The sequence below is a fragment of the Corvus cornix genome, chromosome 1A (genome assembly GCF_000738735.6).
Source record: "Corvus cornix cornix isolate S_Up_H32 chromosome 1A, ASM73873v5, whole genome shotgun sequence".
Lineage (NCBI taxonomy): Eukaryota > Metazoa > Chordata > Aves > Passeriformes > Corvidae > Corvus > Corvus cornix.
This window is the reverse complement of record NC_047057.1, coordinates 60,539,145-60,558,664: the sequence shown is the minus strand read 5'-3', so window position 1 is coordinate 60,558,664 and position 19,520 is coordinate 60,539,145. Positions and strand designations below refer to the sequence as shown.

Sequence of the window (19,520 nt, the reverse complement as noted above, 5' to 3'; positions counted from 1 at the left end):
GTATTTCTATTGCAAATTAGTACCTGAAATCTTTTACTTTAACATGTTCTTCATCTTCACTCCTAGAAAAAACAAGATACAGAGCTTTACATTATGTATTTAATACTAGGCACTTATTTCCTCCCACAGATTCCAGAAGATAGAAAATGCTACAAATTTACTGTGGCTCCAGCAAAAGCAAACCCACAAAATCCCTAAACCGTAACTGACCTAGCAAGTGATGCATAACAGAAAGAGACCAAAGCAGAACTTGCAATATTCACAGTTGTGTGAACATATTAAAGGGATATTTCGTAATTATGGGGCTTTTTTTATTCTGGAGACAACATTATTGGAACATTCAAATAACTTAAGACCAGGCTTGATTTTATTTTTTTGTTTAAAATGTTATAAGAGATATTATCTATTTATGTTTTTATTTCTAATATCTTATTGTTAAATTTTAAAATAAACAATCCTAAATAACATTTAAAACAATCCAAAAAACCTAAGCTATTTCCCATACCCTACAGCAATGACTGGAAAGTCATAAAGTAATAAAATTGTAAATGAAACACAGTCATAAGTGTCTGTAGCACAATAAACACTCTGCAACAGGAAACTATAAAGGATGATTCAAACAAGGGCAATGAGCTTTTCTTTCCCTATGACCACTGCACTCTTCACCACTCTTTGTGAAGAACTCCAGAGTGTGGCCTTGGTACCATGAGGATCAAGAGGAGGGAGGCCAAGCAGGCAGCAGCTGTCTCCCATGAGGAAATGGAAGCAGGAGTATCTTGGAGATTACAGCTTTAGGAAAGCTGCTTCCACCTGTAACTGAGCACTGACCCCAGTGAGGATCCAGCAGCCAAATTAACACACAGTGCAGAATCTGGGATCTCACTGGAACCCAGCAATCTTCTAGACAGTCTGATAAACCCAAACACGGGAGGAAGTTTGACGCACAACACCCCAAGATTTTTATTCATTGAAGTTGTTTCAGATTTAGACAAATTATCAATAACTAATATTTGCCTTCCATTTTAAAAGAAGCTTACCTGAAATATCCATATACTGTGAATTCCAACTGAATTTACATTCTCTGACCATATGAGAAGAGGTAACAAGGAGCCAGACCAGCTGCAATGCAGCATGTGCCCTATTAGTTAACTTTCCTTCTCCCTCAGGAGCTCCACTTGGGGAAAAAATCTAGCACAAATTTGCTGCTCAAGCAATCAGTCCCAGCCTTCAATGGATTTTTATAGCCTCTGTCCTACAGTTGTGGTGTTGCTGATATGAATAGCTAAATTAAAACTACCTTGACTACACGAACAGAGGGTGAAATTCCACTTGGTGGCTATAATGTGGGTATACTTAATTGGTACTAGAAAGGATAGAACGGGTATTAATCAGAAAAAATAAAGAATACCACCTTTTCTCTACTTTCTCAATTGATTCATTAAATATACTTCCCCATTTCTTCTAAAATGGAAGCAAATGTTTTAAAGGCAGAAAAGGAGGATTTTTAGTCACTTTCCATCATGAGCACCATGGAAAAAATCCACAACGAAACAACTGCTTTTAAGCCCAAAGAAAGATTTTTACTCTGCCCTTTAAGCCATGTACCAAACAGTGACTCCCCTGCAGAAAGGGACCTGGAGGTGCTGGCTGACAGCAGGCCCAGTTCAAGGCAGTCAGAGGGCAAACCACATCCTGGGCTCATCAAACATCAGATGGGCAAAGAGGTGATTATCCTGCTCAGTGTTGGTGTGCCTCCACCTGGAATATTGTGTGCACTTCTGGGCCCCAAAATACGAAAAGGTGTTTGGTGAAGATGTGAAGGTCCCTGAATGAATTCAGAGGAAGGCAACAAAGCTGATGAAAGGGATAGAAGGAATGTCCTGTGGGGAGTGGCCAAGGACTCCTGGTTCATCTAGTTTGGAGAAAAGGAGGCTGAGGCCACCTCCTTGGTCTGTGCAGCTTCCTGAGGAGGGGAAGTGCACAGGGAGGTGCTGAGCTCTTCTCCCTGGTATCCAAGGATAGGACACAAGGAATGGTTTTTAAAGCTGTGCAGGGGAGGTCTAGACTGGATATTAGGAAGCATTTGTTTCCCAAGAGAGTGGGAAAACACTGGAACAGGCTTCCTAGAGGGGTGGTCAATGCCCCAGGCCTGTCAGTGTTTAAGAGGCATTTGGACAATGCCCTTTAAAACATGCCTTAACCTTTGGTCAGCTCTGAAGTGCTCAGGCTGTTGGACCAGATGATCATCGTAGGTCCCCTCCAAGTGCAACAGTCTATTCTATAAAAACACTGCACGGCTACTTACAAACAAATATTACCCAAGTAAGGTATCCAGATACAGAAAAAGAAAATGCAACAAAATAATCATGTAATTAACAACCATCCTGGCACATATATTCCACAAAGGGTTTGCTGACGCTGCATAGCCACCTTGTAACAGCATTATTTTAACACAGTTATTATAGTTCTAATTTAAAAAGCACTTTAAAAGCTTAAAACAACCAAACAAAAACGTTAACATTCACCAGTCCTGGAAGAATAGGAGAGCCTTCCTTCGCCTCACTAAGTCTTCCTATTGAACTGGTACTTTTCACTCCTTCCCATTCTAAACTTCAATACTAACGAGTTTGGTAAAGCTGGAAGCAGAGCATCATCTTAGAAAGAACTATCAGGAACCCTTAACATTGGACAGACCTGTCCATCCTGTTCCTTAGCTGAATGTTTATCACCTTGTGCTGTACACAGACCTGCCCTTGGATGAAGCACTCCTCAAGGAACCCCACAGCTCATCGAGCCAAACAGCAAAGTGTGATGTGTTCACAGAACTCAAAATAGAAATGGATTCATTCATAAAAAGTACCTTTTCTGAGGATCACCATCAACTTCAACTGTATCCCTGCAGAAACAGGTCATAAAGTAAGCAAAATGGAGTTTGAAGCACAACAAGATGACTTGATAGACCCAAAAAAACAAAGTCAGAAAAATTTTAATGGTAACTCTACTTGATGGGTTCTTTTCGGCAAGAGCATTAGTCTTAGAATTTAATTACTGCTTCTTATAAGCCAGTACTTTTTCAATTAATTTTTCAACTTGGACATTAATTTTTTTTATCAAAGAGATCCAAACTTCAGGGAAACACTGCTGAGGAACCAACACTTTTACTGAACAGGTAAAAATCAACAAGTGCTACTGGAAAAGAATGGAGACTCTTTTTTTCCCTCAGAAACTAACATATTGCTGGAGTTTTCAGTTATCCACATGATGCACTTAAATCTCCAAGTTGACAATTACATCAACACCCACAGTACAGCTTACACTCTGTAGATCAATGGACTACATATGGAAGAAGCAGTGATTAAAGAGAATTGTTTTAATAATCACAAATACATGTAAATCTCCTATTCCCCACCTTTTTAAATATGGCTTTTCCACGCTAGTTTGGAGATATTTGTAGTGCACTTCATCTGCACTTTGTATCCCTTTTTTTTGTTAACTGGCATCTGTTTGGCAGTTACAGAACAGGATAAAACAGTTGAGAGTCACCTCAGCAGTCAAGTATGACCCACTTAAAAAGACTGAGCACTACAAGAGGACAGTCCCCATTTTTAGGTCATGGGTCTGTCTCCACATTTAAGGAAATGGCTGCTCTGGTCACTGAAGCAGCAGTTCTAGATCAAACAACCAGTAATCTTGTCTCCTGCTTGCAGGTAAAATTCTAGTATGTACTTGGGAGACTTCAAGCAACTTAAGAACTTGCCTTTACTAGTAGGCAAAGAAGGAGGAAAAAAAAATCAGGATTGAAATTTCAGCATTAGAAACACATTATCCAGACACTTCAGGCAAGGAAACAGCATTACAGAATCCTACATATATCCCTTGGATTTAAGGATTATTTTTTCTATTTTTAATAACTGGGGACTGTCAAAGAATACATTTGGAAGATATTGTAAATTTAATGGTAATCAACAAAGGAAAGAGGATTAGAAAGGAGGAAGGAAGAGGAAAAGGAAAGACAGTGACCATGTTGCATAAGTAAGAGATGAACGTCTCAAATTTCAGTTGAGACACAGAGATTTGATTCACTTACTGGTTATCAGAATCACTTCCCTTGCGTTTCCTTGGAATGTCAGGCACAGCAGCGTTGAAAGAAGTGGTGGTGGCAGGCTTAGTGATTGGATTCATGAGGCTGGGCACTGCACACGCAATGCATGGGCTTCCATCCACAGAGAACTGATCTGTCAACGAGAATAAAGGCTCAGTGTCCAGCAAAAGCTGCATCACTGTGCACCCACTCTGATCCTCACTGCGACAAAAAGTCATCTGTGTGTGGCTTCTGTGTCTCTGACACAAAAAGCCAAGGTTGCACTGCTCCAAGTCCAGCAAAGCGTGCACCACCTTCCCACAGTGCTGGAATGATCTCACCAACCCAACCAACACACCAAGGCAATATAAAACAGCTCTCCCCTTACACAACCTCTGCACTTAAATCCTCCCAGCACCTCAGACATCCTGCTGCAAAATCACCAGCTGTGCCATATGTCAGCAGATCAAAATACTGTAGCTCAAACTAAATTAACATTAAAAAATATGTTGTGAGCTATGTTTTTTGATCAAGCTAGATATCCAAAAAATGGCAGTTTGCTATAATCATATTTCTGACATAAAATCCACAATTACACAGAACATCTGCCATGGAAGTTGGAAATGTCTCAAAAACTAGTCAAGTTCCCTTCACAATTCTCCTCTTAAGGAAAACTGTTGTTTCTGGAAAGGACAGAAGAGAAGTCACAAGCCAAAGGAATCCTAGCAACCTACGGGGAAAGGAGAACAGTCTCAAGGAACATAAGCACTATTACACTGTTTTGCTGCCCCAACACAGAGCTATCACAAAGAATCACCCAGCTGATGTTTAGGCAAAGAGCCAGAATTAATTCTGTTTCAGCAAATGTAGGAACTCCTTTAGGCTTCACGTGCCAGTGAGCACAGATGAGAGATTAAGAGATGTCAATTAAGGAAGTGAGCATCTCCTGCTTCTAGCAGGGAGCAAAAACCAAGAGGAGTACTTTGAAAATGCAGAAGAAGAAAAACTGGACGCTTTCTTGTGAGCTTTCTCTCTTTTTTTAGCATCTGTGCTGTTTGTAAAAATGTAGAAATGTGCAAGAACAATAATAAAATGCATACTTTCTTTTTCCTCTTGGATGTAAACACATCTCACACCAGAAAAATGACCCTCTAGGTTTTCATTTGGTGTTGGAATACAGCTCTGGAGAGTTAAATAAAAATAGGATAATACTCGAACAACAGCTTGCCTGGTCTTCCACTAATCCTCTCTCTATCACATCAGACAACACAAAGTCAGCCCCTGTTTTATTTTAGAAAGCTCTTTAACTCATTAAGTCCCACAGGAAGTTCCAAAAAAAAGCAGTGGAAACAAAGAACCAATAAATACTTGACAAATAAGTGACAACATTCGGACATCTGCAACAGCAAGACAATTTAGTTATTTCAAATACACATCACATTCAAATTAGGGATGTTAAAAATATATTAAAAGAAATTACATGATAAATACTATAAGGACACAGTGGTAGATGTCTGAAATATTTTTACGATGAGTTTCCCTAGAAGTCTCATTTTATATTTCTGTTATTAACACAATTACAAAACAAACAAAAAACGCTAACAAATCCAAAGGAACTGTTTATTTAAAAGGAGTGGTTTTAATCTGCCCAGGTCACAGCATCCTGTAATTACTGATTAAGCTATTGAAGTACAATCAGTCTTGATGAATATTCATAAAAGAGTACTTACTAAACAGCAACCTACATGGTTCCAAGACAAGAATGCCTTCAGCACAACAGATCCTTTCGTCCTGGAGCAAAGCAGGACAGCACAGACCCACTGACCTAAATACTACTCTCTACACAGATGGCCAGCCTGCTTTTGGAACACTTCCCTTTAAAGGAACAAAATCCAAGGCCTCTTTTACAGGTTTTCCAATTTATCTTCAGTATTATTAAACAACTGCTTTTTTCCCTCACACCCAAGCAACAAATTCTGACTACTGCACTTACCTCTTCTACCTTTACTAACAACACCCATTTTCATTATTCTTAACTGAGAAAACAAAATATGTTCACATTACCAGTAACAGTGACCTATTAAGAACTTCTAAACTACAATTATTAGGTGATAAATTGAATCCTTATCACTATCTCTGGGACAAACTAAATGCCAGTAAGATGGGTGGTTGATCTTGGACAAAAATATAAGGCTAAGAATCTGTACTGATCCCTGATATGCTCAGCATGAAGCTTATATTCTTTATATATTTTTTTTTTCCTTAAAAAACCCACGAACCAAATAAATTTAAAGCTTCAGAACAATCAGGCATAGTAGAACACTGATTATGTGGAGTTTAACAGGAGAGAGCAAATCTTTCTAATACCTATCACTCACTGAGGAAGAAGTGGGCAGAAACAGCTCCTAAAGCCAAGGCAGCTTCGAGAAGTCAGGAAAGGTGATGGAAAATAATCTCTGAGGGCTCCATAACAGCCATCATTATGATACTGGGTGATTCCAGGGAGCTCACTCTCCCTGGAGAGTGTCCCAGCCTTGTGTAGGCTGTGAGGAAAGATTTCTCTCCCTCTCTGGCTATCTATACCACTTTGGGAGAGCTGCATAAAGGATTTAAAAATCTTTGGGTTCACAAAGAGAATGGTCTAGAATGTACCCCAATACCCAGGGTAGGCTTCTGTGATAGGAAAAAGTTGAATTTTTACCTGTCATTTAAGCTGGCTGAATTTCTCAGACTCACATTTCCTGTGAACATTTTCATACCATTGACATCAAAACCAAACACCTCTAAAAACACACAAAGCAAAATGAAATATTTCCCCATTTCATAACACACTTGCTTCATGAAAAATAATATCCTGAAGGACTAATCTTTATTACAAGTTGATGTTTCTATAAAACCAAAATCGTTAGTCAATTTTAAAATTACTAGAAACAGTTGAAGTCAACTAGAGATGTTTTGTTTTACCACCCCAAAGGCTATTACTTACACTAGTCTGGTTTGCAAGCCAAATAAAATTCCAGCTGAGAAATGACATTTTTATTACTTCTTATTCCAATGCTAATGCCCTAATACTGATAACCAGAATTTAATGGCAAGTGAACAGTTCCTCAAATACATGTCTATTATGATCTATGTCTGTCTCTCAGCATTAAGCCTATATGCTTATCTGTATTAAAAATCAATAATATTTTTCAAGCATATTATGCACATTGGGACAGATGAAAATAATGAGAATAATACAGGAACTCCCCCCCCCCAGAATCATTCCCTCTGTGAAAATGCAAAGACCATCCAAGCAGTACAAATACATATGGAAAACAGCTCCTTCCCAGTAAATGTATCAGAAACAAAAAACCTGTTAGTTCAACACTAATTTCAGTGCATTTCATAATTGAGCAAACAAAATATTTAAGGGATTGTTATCAATATATATTTCTCATAACATCTGTGTACAAGAGCATCCCCTATTCTTGTGTTTTTCTACAGGGAAAAGAAATAATAATTACAGTCCCCAAGGAGTTTGCAAAGAAGGGAACAACTGCAAAGGAGCTGCACAAAACTTCTGTTTGGAGGGAGATATAAAGACAACCAAAATCAACCATATTCCTGTGTCAGCAACGTTTCTGTGTCAATCCCATGCAATACACTGAGAAACAAGGCTTGGGAGACTCCACATTTTTCCAACTACTGACAATATTTTCTAATCCCATGCCACATTCCTGAGCTGTTTTCTCCACCAACAGTTTTAAGGTTTTCAATTCCTAAGCAAACACAATCTATTAGAAAAGGTTTATGGCCAAACTCCACCAGCCACAAAAAGGGACATTCATCTGAACCAGTAACGATGTCCACATCTGAAGTAGCCATTCTGGTCCCTCTTGGAGGGAGGAAGACATTTCTAGGGTGATTCATCTCTTCCCAGAATAGATTCCTACATTTGGCTAGATAAAATAAAACAGTTCTAGGGTGATTCATCTCAATCTAAAATAGATTCCTACAGTTGGTTAGATGAGATACAGCCCAAGAGTGCCTACCTCTAGTCCGTAATTATACGGGGACCAAAGGAACTGGCTCAGACTTGGACATCTGAAGATAAGTGAGATGAAACCCACCCCAAGTACAGAAATATCACACAATTCTTATAACAGCCACAGACAGCACCTGTTTGCATCACATGCAACAAGTTCAAGCCCAAGAGAGTCTTTCAAAATTATTGCCCTAATTATGCACTACCTCAAGACCACTCACCCCTAGCAAGGTTAGCTTTTCTGTCTAGGTTTGCAGCATACATATTAGCACTCCAAAAATCAGCAGGAAGATACAAGTCACGTAGTATTAATAAATACATTAATTGATTAAAAGAGCTGTCAGTCAGCCCTCATTTAGCCAGTTTAAAAAAGAACATCCAAATTCAGCTATCAAGATATTACAGTAAAATGGGCTTGAAATAAAATACCACTAAAGAGGTACATTTATAAAGCTTATGGTGACACTTTCCACAGTCTGGGAATAAGTGAGACTTGGAGAAATGTGGCAGCTCTGCAGCTGCCTAAATTAATAATGTGTTAACACTGGCACAACCTTTCCAAAAATAAGGAACTTTTAATCCAGCTTTGTATTTTGAAACACTTTCAAAGGAAAGAAGAGAGAGGCTGCTTTGAGTTCAGATTTCTAAGATCATGGATACCACAGACTATTAAAATGTGTATTCCCAAAGGTATGTTCCTGGTACACACAAAACCCTTCAGCTAGGGTCTGTCAAGTTTAAAGAACTCCAAATTCTGGTAGAAGCGAGCGTGAAGTGGCACTTGAGTGTTGTGCAGCCCAGCCAGAGGAGTTTATTTTAGATCATAAAGTTCTGTCATAATTAACATGGGTTTTGGGGGTTTGTTTTGTTTGTCGTTTTTTTTTTTTAAGATGTGAGATGGAGGCATGGAGCAGCTCTGCTGTGAGGAGAGGCTGAGGGAACTGGGATTGTTCAGCCTGGAGAAGAGAAGGTTTTGGGGTGACCTCAGTGTGGCCTTGCAGTGCCTGAAGGGAGCCCACAGGAAAGATGGAGAGAGACTCCTGACAAGGGCCTGGAGTGACAGGACAAGGGGGAATGGCTTCACACTGACAGTCAAATAACTCTATGCCATGTAAACTGCTTTATTTTATTATGGAGTTACTTTTCTAAAATTTTAGTTTATTTTAATGAATTCTTGCTGCAGATATTCATTAGAGAGCATGAAAACTACACTTATAGCCTATATACATACAGTAGTGCATGAAAAAGAAAGTTACAGGTGCTGTGGTATCAGTTCAAGGTCCTGCACATCTGAACACCTATAAAACTAAGAACCGTATTTTCTACACATGGCTGAGCGTTATACTATTTCTTTGAATTTATTTATTTTAGACCTTCAAAATAGATCATGAAAAGCATCCTCAGACTACTTACAGCAAGTCTGGCATCAAGATCATTGCCTACAGTACCTCTTATTGAAAGGTAGGAACCAAAGCAGCTTATTCTTCCCCCAAATTTTATATGCATGTGTAATGCAGGAACAAGATACAGAGAATTCAGTAATGAAACCATCTTATGAACAACACTGTACAGAGAATAAACTCTTATACGTTAAGAACATTGGATTTGGTTTTAATATCACAAAATGAAAAAAGGAAAAATTATAATACTCAGAATTATAGACATTTAAATCAAATAATAACACAGGCAACTGATTACTCTCTGCTTCTATTTTTACTTATTTTCATCACCTGGAAGAGAAGCAGTCAAGAATCACAATTTACCAGTTAAATGACACATTTACTTAACAGATTTCAAACACCAAGTATTTGGCCAAAGCTATCAGTGTATTAGAGTGTATTTAAAAGTATAATAAGGCAGAAACCAGCTAAGGAAAAGATATTCCCCAAGGCCTTGAAAGGGTACCCTGCCTCCCCAGGCACTTTCGTGTTCACCCCAGGTAGAAAGCACTGATAGGAATTGGGAGTCTCATATATCATAGTTCGTTTCTGCAAAAAAAGTTCAAACAAAAAACAAACCATAAATCCTCTCCAATTATATACTCCTAGAGGAATGATGGGTAGTTGTTTTGTTGTAAGTTTTGGAATTATATGACTGCAAAATGATGAGTCCTATCAAGCCTGCTGCAGAGCTTCCATGGTTTTAGCTGGCCCTGCGGTCCAAACAGGGAATTTTCAACAGTTCACAATGATTCACTTCCAAAATCACCCATCAAATTATTTCTTCTTACAATGAATTTGATTCTTGGATGTGAACTGTCCAGTTTAGAGTTTGTTTTTCATAATGTGCAAATGTACCAACAATAAGGTATACACTCAAAAAAAAAAATCTAAAAACTATTAAGCAGGTAACCTTAGTGTGGTCCTATTCCACAATTAAGATACTTTTATCTTAAAAACAAAGAAACCCAAAACTTCTTTCTTTAAAATCCACTAAAAGAACAGGTATAAACATAGGTAGCAAAAGAAAGCAGGGAGGAGGGTTTATCTCACAATAAAATGTGAAAGCCTATGGTTCATTGATTTCCCAAATCCACTTGTAAATGGATGTGTCTCTGTATTTGGAGATTTCTTCATTTTGATGATTTTCTCTCATTTCAGTCTATGCATGATACAGAAACAATAATCTTAAGTTTTAAGCACAGTTTTGCGCCTTCAAAAGCACTACAAAAAAACCACCACCACCACTTTGTTTTCAAACACTACATTATTTGCCACAAATTTTTACAACAGTATTTAAACAATCAAGCAGCACAGACAGAAACATGCCAAGGATTTGACACAACCAGGATCCCCACATACATTAAAACACACATAACCCAACAGGCATTTAGAAAACAACTACTGAACCTAGAAGAATTGGTGCTAACTACACAGAACTGCAGTGATGGCTCAGGAGGGATTGGACCACTTCTGTTTCCCCACACCCCGTGCAAAACACTCCCTTCTACTCGGAGAAAGGAAGCACCGTACTCGTTTCCAAGCAGGAACACGAGCAGCAGCTGGTGGTTTACAACCAGCCTTGATTTAGTACCAGAAACTTATGATTAAAAGCAAGGAAAGATCAAACCTTGGTCGCCATACAAGCGTGGGCATGAACACACACACAGAGAAAAGCCAAAACCACTATACCTAAAATACTAAATTATGTTAACTACCTAAAAAAATCATACTAGAGTTTTAGGAAAGCAAGGCTAAGTGTGTACCAGAAACAGTGAACTACAAACTAAGTTTAAAAAAAACACCAAACGAGATTTTTAGTGCACATCACATCAGTGTGACGACACATCTGTAACAGCAATACAGCACACACTGACCACTACACAGGCGGATGCCAAGGGGACGGTGCCAGGCTCTTTTCACTGCTGCCCAGTGTCAGGACAAAGAGCAGTGGACAAACTAAACGCAAGAAGTTCCACCTCAGTGAGAGGAAGAACTTCTGTACACTGAGGGTGGCAGAGCCCTGGAGCTGCTGCCCAGGGAGGGCCTGGAGTCTCCTTCTCCGGGGACATTCCAAACCCACCTGGAGACGCTCCTGCCTTGGCACGGTGGGGGACTGGACGATCTCCAGAGGTCTCTTCCAACCCCATTCCGTGATTCTGTGGTTTCCGTACGAGGGCTCCAGGTGCCTGCACTGAACTCCACTGAGCGGGAGCAGCGAGCGAGGAGCGCCCAGCGGGAATCAGACATAAACCCGAACGGCCCCGGAGCGGCCCCGGGCACAGGACCAGCCCCAAGCGCCCCCCAAGAAAGACGGCAGTGCCTCACGGGCACCAGCCCCACAACACCCACCCGTGCCACAACACCGAGGCGGGCAGGCGGACAGACGGACAGACAGACAGACAGACACACCCCACACACGGCACCCGCGATCGCCCCCCACGCGCGGGGCAACGCGCAAGAGGGGAGAGGGAGACGCGGCACCCACCGCCCTTCCGCCCGCGCGCTCCTCGGGCGGACCCGCTCCCACCTTCCGCCGCCCGCCGCTCCTCCTCGGCGCCCTCGGCGCTTCCCGCTCCTGCCTCGGCCATGGCGGGCGGCCCCGTACCCCGCTCCACAGCGCCCCCGGCACCGCCGGCATGCAGGGGGTGAGCTGAGGTGAGCCGAGGAGGAGCCGCCGGCGCCGGGGAGGGACCGCGGGCTGCCCCGCCAGCCCCGCCTCAGCGCCCCCGCCCGCCATGACCCCGCCCCGGCCCCGCGCCGCCTCTCGCGAGATTTGGGGCATCGGGCGGGGGGCGGAGGCGGCGCGCCCGGGCCCCTCATGGCGCCGCCCGCCGTCGGGTTCGGTACCCGGCGTGCCACGACCCAATAGTTCCAATTGCAGTTAGTCCAGAGACACACCCATGGCTTATTTCAGAGCTGCCCAAGCCTGGCTACTCTGTGGTAATACCGCAAATCAGGCATTACCACTGGAGTTTTCATGCCATTATTTATGCACGGAAATTCAGAGTTAGTAAGTTTCCAAGCACAGCACTTCTTTTAGGACTGTTTAGGATTTTCCATATAAGTTTCCTGTGCAGCTGACTTCTACGCGTGTCTTCACCTGGGCAAGATCTTTTTGACACGTAGATGTGATTTTTTTTGTGTTATAATGAATATAATTCAGCTGTAGAACACATCGACCCGGAGTATTTTGCCAATTTAGCAATGTATATACAGACATACATCAACAACATTGATTTACTTCATGTTAGTTCCAGGATGTCCTTGTGTAAGGGATGCTGGCAGCTGCCTCTTCCAATGGTTAGATACCCATTCTTGCTGGTTAGGCTTGGAAATATACAAAGATCTTGCATGAAAGAATATCCTGATTTAAGATAATCTTGACATGTTCCCCATTTTGCAACACTCAGGCTGGCACCTTGCCCGCGTCCCAGGCTGGGCAGGGCTGGTGTTTCTTTGAGTGCTGTGCAGAAGACACTTTGTCTTAGGAAGCATCAGGATCTTGGAATAGTTTTGGTTGGCAGAGGCCTCTACAAGTGGTCAGAGAGCAGTCACACCTATCAGTGAAAAGTAACAGAAACCAGGGTTAACCTTCACAAGTGTATTGAATTATGTTAGCAGACCTGTAGCTGGATTTTGGTAGGACCAGGAGCGTGCTTTTGAAGTGAACCTGCCAATCACGGTGTTCTGGTTCACACCTTGTTGGTGTGAGCGAGGTGTGTTCCTTTTGCAGAAAGACCTCAAGGTGCACCTGTAAAAGATGAGTGTGTTCCAGCTGTTCCCAGGCATTCCTTCCCTCCAGCAGATCCCACTAGAACCTGTCCAAAATGAAACCTCTACAACACGTACGGACCTCAGCAGTGCCTCTTCCACATGACAGAGCCTCTCTCACTGTCCTGCCCCGTGCTGGTGCAGCCTGTGCTCTCTCAGTTCCACTCGCAGGTGTGAGAGAAGAGGCTTTTGCTCAAAGACACAAATCCTGACCTGTGCCATCTCCATGGGCTGCACAGGTGCTGCTTCTCTCTGTTGGGGCACCACAATATAAGAAAAATCTAAAGCTCTCAGAGAATGTCCAAGGCAGGGTTATGGAGATGATGGTGAAGGGCCTGGAGGGGAAGCCACACGAGGAGCAGCTGAGGGCACTGGGTCTGTTCAGCTGGAGAGGAGGAGACTGAGGTCAGAGCTCACAGCAGTTCTGCAGCTTCCTCACCTGGGGAAGAGGAGGGGCAGGCACTGATCTCTGCTCTGTGTGACCAGGACCTGAGGGAACGGCTGGAGCTGTGTCAGGGGAGGGTTAGGCTGGGTATCAGGAAAAGGTCCTTCCCCCAGAGGCACTGAACAGGCTCCCCAGGGGATGGTCACAGCCCCAAGGCTGCCAGAGCTCCAAGAGCATTTGGACAATGCTCTCAGGCACAGGATGGGATTGTTGGAGGAGCTGGACTCAGTGATCCTTCCAACTCAGGATGTTCCATGATTCTATGAACTCAGGCACGAGGGAACTTACAGTGCAGCTGGTAATTCTCACCAGTGAGGCCGGAGCTACAGTCGGTGACATGTGAAGGAAGCTCCTTCTGCAGGTGTTCTTCTCCCACTGTTCCGGGGGCTTTCCTCTGTCTGTTATTAGTAGTAGGGATCCTGTGGAGCTGGCAAAAGGAGATATATTGTTTTGCAAAGGATGTTATGTTCTTTCATCATCAGTTCTAGTGGTCAGTATCTAAGTTGTTAAAATTTATGTCACTGCAGACAAGCGATCAGTTCTTTTCAGAAATGGGGGCAGACTCTTAGGATAAAAACATCCTTTGCTAAAAGTGAATAAGAAAATGTGACTAAATACACACAAAAAGACAGTCGGGATCAGTCTCTTCTCCCAAGTAAAAAGCAATAGGATAAGAGGGAACAGCCTCAAGTTGTGCAAGGGAAGGTTTAGATTAAATATTAGGAAAAAGTTCTTCATTGAAGGGTTGTCAAGCATTGGAACAGTCTGTCAGGAAAGTGGTGGAGTCACCAACCCCAGAGGTATTTAAAGCACATGTGGACGTGGCACCTGGGGACATGGTTTAGTGGTGGATTTGGCAGTGCTGAGGTTACAATTGGATTCGATGATCTCAAGGGTCTTCTCCAAGCTAAATGATTCTGTGATTCTAAGGGCTTGAGAAAGCAAATCCTCACAAAACACTGCGAGCCAAATCCATTCGAACACCTATGAATTTTATGTAATGTGGTGGAAAATCAGCAGCTCACCTAGTTAGGTAGAGTTGGGGAAAGAAAAAACCCAACCAGAAAACAGGGATGTGTTTCCTTTGTAGATTTCAGAGATGTATGCAGAATTCACTTGTCTAAACTCCAAACTATAATCTTGAGGATGGTTCCTCGAACGCAGTCCTGAACTCCATTCATGACATCTTTTATAATTGGAAGCTCCCAACACATTTCCCACCTGATGTGGAAGCTCCTTGTCTGTGTGGGAGTGGGCAGCTCAGCATCTTGCCCATGGCTGAGCCCAAGGGTTAGAGCACGTGGAAGGAGCGTATGCATGGCTCTGACAGAATATTCTAGGGAACAGGCCAGGGAATCGTGGCTCCCAGCTGGGGATGCTGCTGAAGAAATCCCACTGTGCTTCTGTGACAGTGTCAGTGCACACTTACTCATAAGGTACTTTTTTCCCTTGGAAATCTGACTTGTCATTTTAGAGCTTTATGTTCTATGTAATCCCACTGTTACTACTGCAATTTTATATATATATATATATAGTCTCCATCATGCTGGGTTCAGTTGGTCTTGCAGAATTAGCACTGTACAGAAGGAATTACAAACCCTTTCTGCCCTAAATGAAATAAAAAAACAGCAGGGAGAGCTAAAAATCAGGAGTTTAGATGCTGTTGCTGTCTTTGAGAAAACCGTTAGCATTAATGCATATTAATTTTATTCATATACCACAACTGATACTGAGAAAATTGTCTGAGAATTTATTCCCAGGAAGCTGAAATGTCATGTTTTGTCCTGCTAAAATACTGTCTTGCCCCAGTTTTGAAGCTGGGAGCTCCCACCTCCAGGTTTGCATCATCAGTGGACACACAAATGTTAAGGGGATTTCAGAAGTGAGTCAGCCACACTGACTGAAAACATTTCAGGGACTCAGGAACCACAGAAAGTTGAAGATGGCTGTTGTTATAAAGCTCAATGAGTTAAACATTTAAATAGCTCCCCATAACTGTTTTAACAAGCTTAATAGCTAAACAGCTATTAAATACAAACTCTCTCCACATGGGAACATTATTGAGGACATTTTAAATTTTTATTTCTTTTAACTGACTCACTAGAAACAGAGCTACTGTACCTTATTTGCATTTTATTTCATATTTTTTAGTGCAATTGCAATTCACTGCAGAAGTTTTTGGCACTAGGTCAGAAAATCAGATCAGTCTCTTGGCAGTATTTCTGCCTGTTGTGTTCCTCATCCATGGTGCAGTGTCTTGTCACCCGGCACTTGGATAATTCCTACAAACATAAAGCGGTGCCAGATCATTACCACAGATTTGAGACATCATTTATTATACTTGTTTCTTATTCAAAGGTGATGATTGGACTCTTCACTGAACCTTTAATACATGACATTAACTGGTGTTTATGGCACAGTTTGCCTCGAGTCTTGGCAGAGCGGGATCCCAGTTTATGTAAGGCACTGATTCTGAGTAGGCCACACTTGATATTTTTGCCCCATTTTCAGGTGAGCACTTTCTCTTGAATAGCTTTCAGCTATAAAATAGGGAACAGAATGCTTTATGCAAGCCACCGATAGCCTCTTTTCTCCAAACAACTTATACAACAACGTGCTAAAGGGGTAAAAATAACAATCAAACCTCGGGGCAGTTAAATAATAGCCTGAGACTGAGCAGTTAAAGGGTCTGTATTATTCCTCCTTTTTGCTCTTCCGTCACAGCCAAAGCATAGCATGTCTTAGCTGTTTCCCAGGACATGGGAGATGCTGTCCTGAAGAGGATGTGGATTTCTTTGTGTATTTGCTGGGGCCAAGCTGGCCCCACACACACCTCACCAACAAGACCTGGGAAAGGGAACACTGGGAGTCACTCTCCATTATTAGGGTGACTTGTGTTACTTCACACAAATACACCCCTAGGTGACTGCTCAGGGTGAGCCAGAGAATGTTTTTCTGCTGAAACTTAATAGCAGGAAACTGAAGTGACTCAGCTTTGTAAGTACAATCAGAGATTTTTCATAACCTTCTCTCCCAGAACACAATGTTTATGGTTTCTCCTCAGACCACGGTCTTACATGGCTGAAAGTACACAATCAAGTGTGGTTTTTGTAGAGGACATGTGAACAAGTTAGCTGGTTAAAAGAATTAATCTTTTTTTAAAAAAATCTATTTCCATCTGTTATTTGTATTTTATTCTGCCTGAAGGTCACTGGATTACTTTTAAGGGCACCACAAGCAATTTGCTGACTTTGCTATAAATTCTGTGTCTGTGTATTAGTAAAATCTGCTGTCACTTTAAAGTTGAAGTTCTGCTCCAAATATGAGAGCCTTTTCCTTCAAAAATTATATAAATAGCATAATCATACTGTCATTGGCCAACAGTAAAAATAAGCTCTTTAAAACTACGGAAGCCCCTCAAAGAAGCAAAACAGAGCACAAAAAAAAAAAAAAAACCACCAAAAAAAAAACCAAACAAAAAAACCAGCAAAACCCCCCCAAAAAACCCAACCAAAAAAACCCCAATTCAGGCTTCACTAACAACGAACTGTGCTGTGCTGGCACAATACCAGGAGCAAGGATTATGTTCTGCAGTATCCAACCAGACTGTGGTAGGGATATACTCTGGCCTTGGATATCTGGGAATCTGGACAAACTCCTTGCATGATGAAACAAGTTTAACTCGAGAAGAGCATCCAAATCCTACTTGCTCTCCTTCTCTAATCTCAGTAATGGAGCCACCAGGATGATAATATAGTGTGTGATCTTCTAACAAAATTAAAGACAGTCAAAAGGATTAACATTTTCCAAAGTGCCTGCTTCATTTTGGAGTTGAGGCTGGCAAAGTTTGTGCCCACAAAACAATTCACTTGCTTCTAAATCTCTTACCCCACAGTCTCTCAATTTGATGGTGCCACTTCTGATTTAAAAACAAAGTAATCTTCAGTTTTGAAACAGCCTTTTTGTTCCTGGCAGAAACTGGTAATTTCTGAATGCCTAATGAGAACCTAAAAATGGCATTTAAATAAATTGTACATTTTGCAAAGTTTCCTCGAGGCATTAGTTTGATTTTGTTTATTAAAAACCAGATGATATTGTCCTGTTTAACAGCAGAAGTGCCATGCAAGTTTCTTACACCACTGCATTTGAAGCCAAAAGGCCTCCTCTCCGCATCCTGCTTTTCAACCAGCTGAGTTGTATAAACAGTGAGATCTTTTTGTCTCATTTGTAAGGAACACCAAAGCATGGCATCAGCAACCAGTTTGCTTTGAAGACCATTCTTGTTCCTGGTTTCTTTGGGCTTTAGATAGGGATCTTCTGCTGACATCAGTGGGAGTTGGATGAGACCTCAAAGAAAGCCTGCTGGACTGAAGATCCTGACGTGTGTGTCTAGATTGCCAGTGATTTCACACTGTCCTGACCAGAAAAGTTACTGCAGTTCTTATCTGATCATTCACTAGTATTAAGTAGGTATAGTGAAGTCAGAAGTAGAATTAGGGAAACCAAGTGTCCAAAACTGTTGCAGTTTTGCACTCACAGTAAGTCACTGCTCCTGTGTCCAGTCTGTTTTGTGCACGGCCACACATGCACAGACGAGGTCAGGGGGAATGTCCTGGCATCTGCCTCCTGTTGGAGTTCCATCACCTCCATCTCCCAGCCTGTACAGCCATGCTGGGGGGCAGATCCTGCACACATCTCTGGAAGGAAGGAGGGAAGGTGTTAGCTCCATGTGTCTGTAACACTTGCTCTCTGTAGCTGCAGTCTCTCTTGCAAGATGTGGAGCAGGGGCTGTGGTTACACTTTTGCACAACAGCTTACCCTGCTCATGAACTGCCCTCTCATCATTCAATTCCAAGGGCAGGAAATGTAGAGGCAAGGGCAAAGATTTTGTCTTTGGAGTGGGGAGGATGGGCAGAGGCACCTGGAGGGGAAGGAGCTGCTGCCAGTGGAAGTGAACTGCCTGGGGACAGCATGGAGAGCCAGCACATATTCCTGGAGGAGGGAGAAGCCGCAGCAGATGGTGGCTCACTAGAAACAGATTAAAGCAGCTGGTACGGAAACAAGATATGGCACCGAGGGTCAGTTCAGACCCGAAACAAACTGCTCCTAGCAGAGCTGGGGCTTGGTTGGGAAAGGAGAAACCTGCACTCATTCCCTCCTCAGCATGAGAAGGTTGAAGTCTGTGCACCCCATCTCCCCTGGGAACAGGGACCTCCACGGGCTCCAATAACCTAAGGAGTGGCACTAGGAGGAGCAGGAAGCAGCAGGATAAGCTCTCTGCATTGGAAAGATTCATTTCCTCTCACACCCACTGTTCCTGAGTGATGAAGTGTCCAAACCCTGGTGCCAGTTCAGTGCATGACAGCCACACCAATTTTCCCTTCAGCTGTCCCAGTATCAATGCACCTGGAACCCGGTGGTTTTTAGGAGCAGGCATTCCATGCTGCAGAGCCTGGCATGGCTGAACCCAGCGTGGCTCACAGGGGACAGGGCCTGCATGCACCTTTAGAACCCATTTTCACTTGGGAAATCCAACTGTGGGACAGGCATTTTAGTACCTCTCTGACATTTAAAATTCAAACCTGTAATGAATCACATTACCTTAGAGAAATGGAACCACAGAACCGTGAAGGTTGGAAAAGACCTCCAAGATTTTTTGGGTCCAACTTGTGACCAATGCCCACCTTGTCACCCAGACCAGAGCACTGAGTGCCACGTCCAATCTTTCCTTAAAAACCTCCAGGGATGGGGACT

General features: G+C 42.4%; 1 protein-coding gene across 5 annotated transcripts in view; it reads right to left on the bottom strand.

The window, feature by feature from the left end:
• Positions 1-12,249, bottom strand: part of ARNTL2 (aryl hydrocarbon receptor nuclear translocator like 2) — a 32,112-nt gene extending 19,863 nt beyond the window's left edge. For 2 of the 5 annotated variants that reach the window (XM_039570558.1, XM_039570559.1), the window contains exons 1-4: positions 12,036-12,249; positions 4,088-4,235; positions 2,861-2,896; positions 24-62 (exon numbers count right to left, since the gene is read on the bottom strand). In XM_039570558.1, the coding sequence (XP_039426492.1) occupies positions 24-62; positions 2,861-2,896; positions 4,088-4,235; positions 12,036-12,138 (326 nt within the window). In that variant the 5' untranslated portion in view covers positions 12,139-12,249. Of the gene's footprint in view, positions 1-23; positions 63-2,860; positions 2,897-4,087; positions 4,236-5,811; positions 5,859-11,630; positions 11,890-12,035 lie in introns of those variants that run through there. The other 3 variants (XM_039570560.1, XM_010410326.4, XM_019292560.3) reach the window with 3 other exon arrangements.
• Between the last annotated feature and the right edge of the window lie 7,271 nt (positions 12,250-19,520).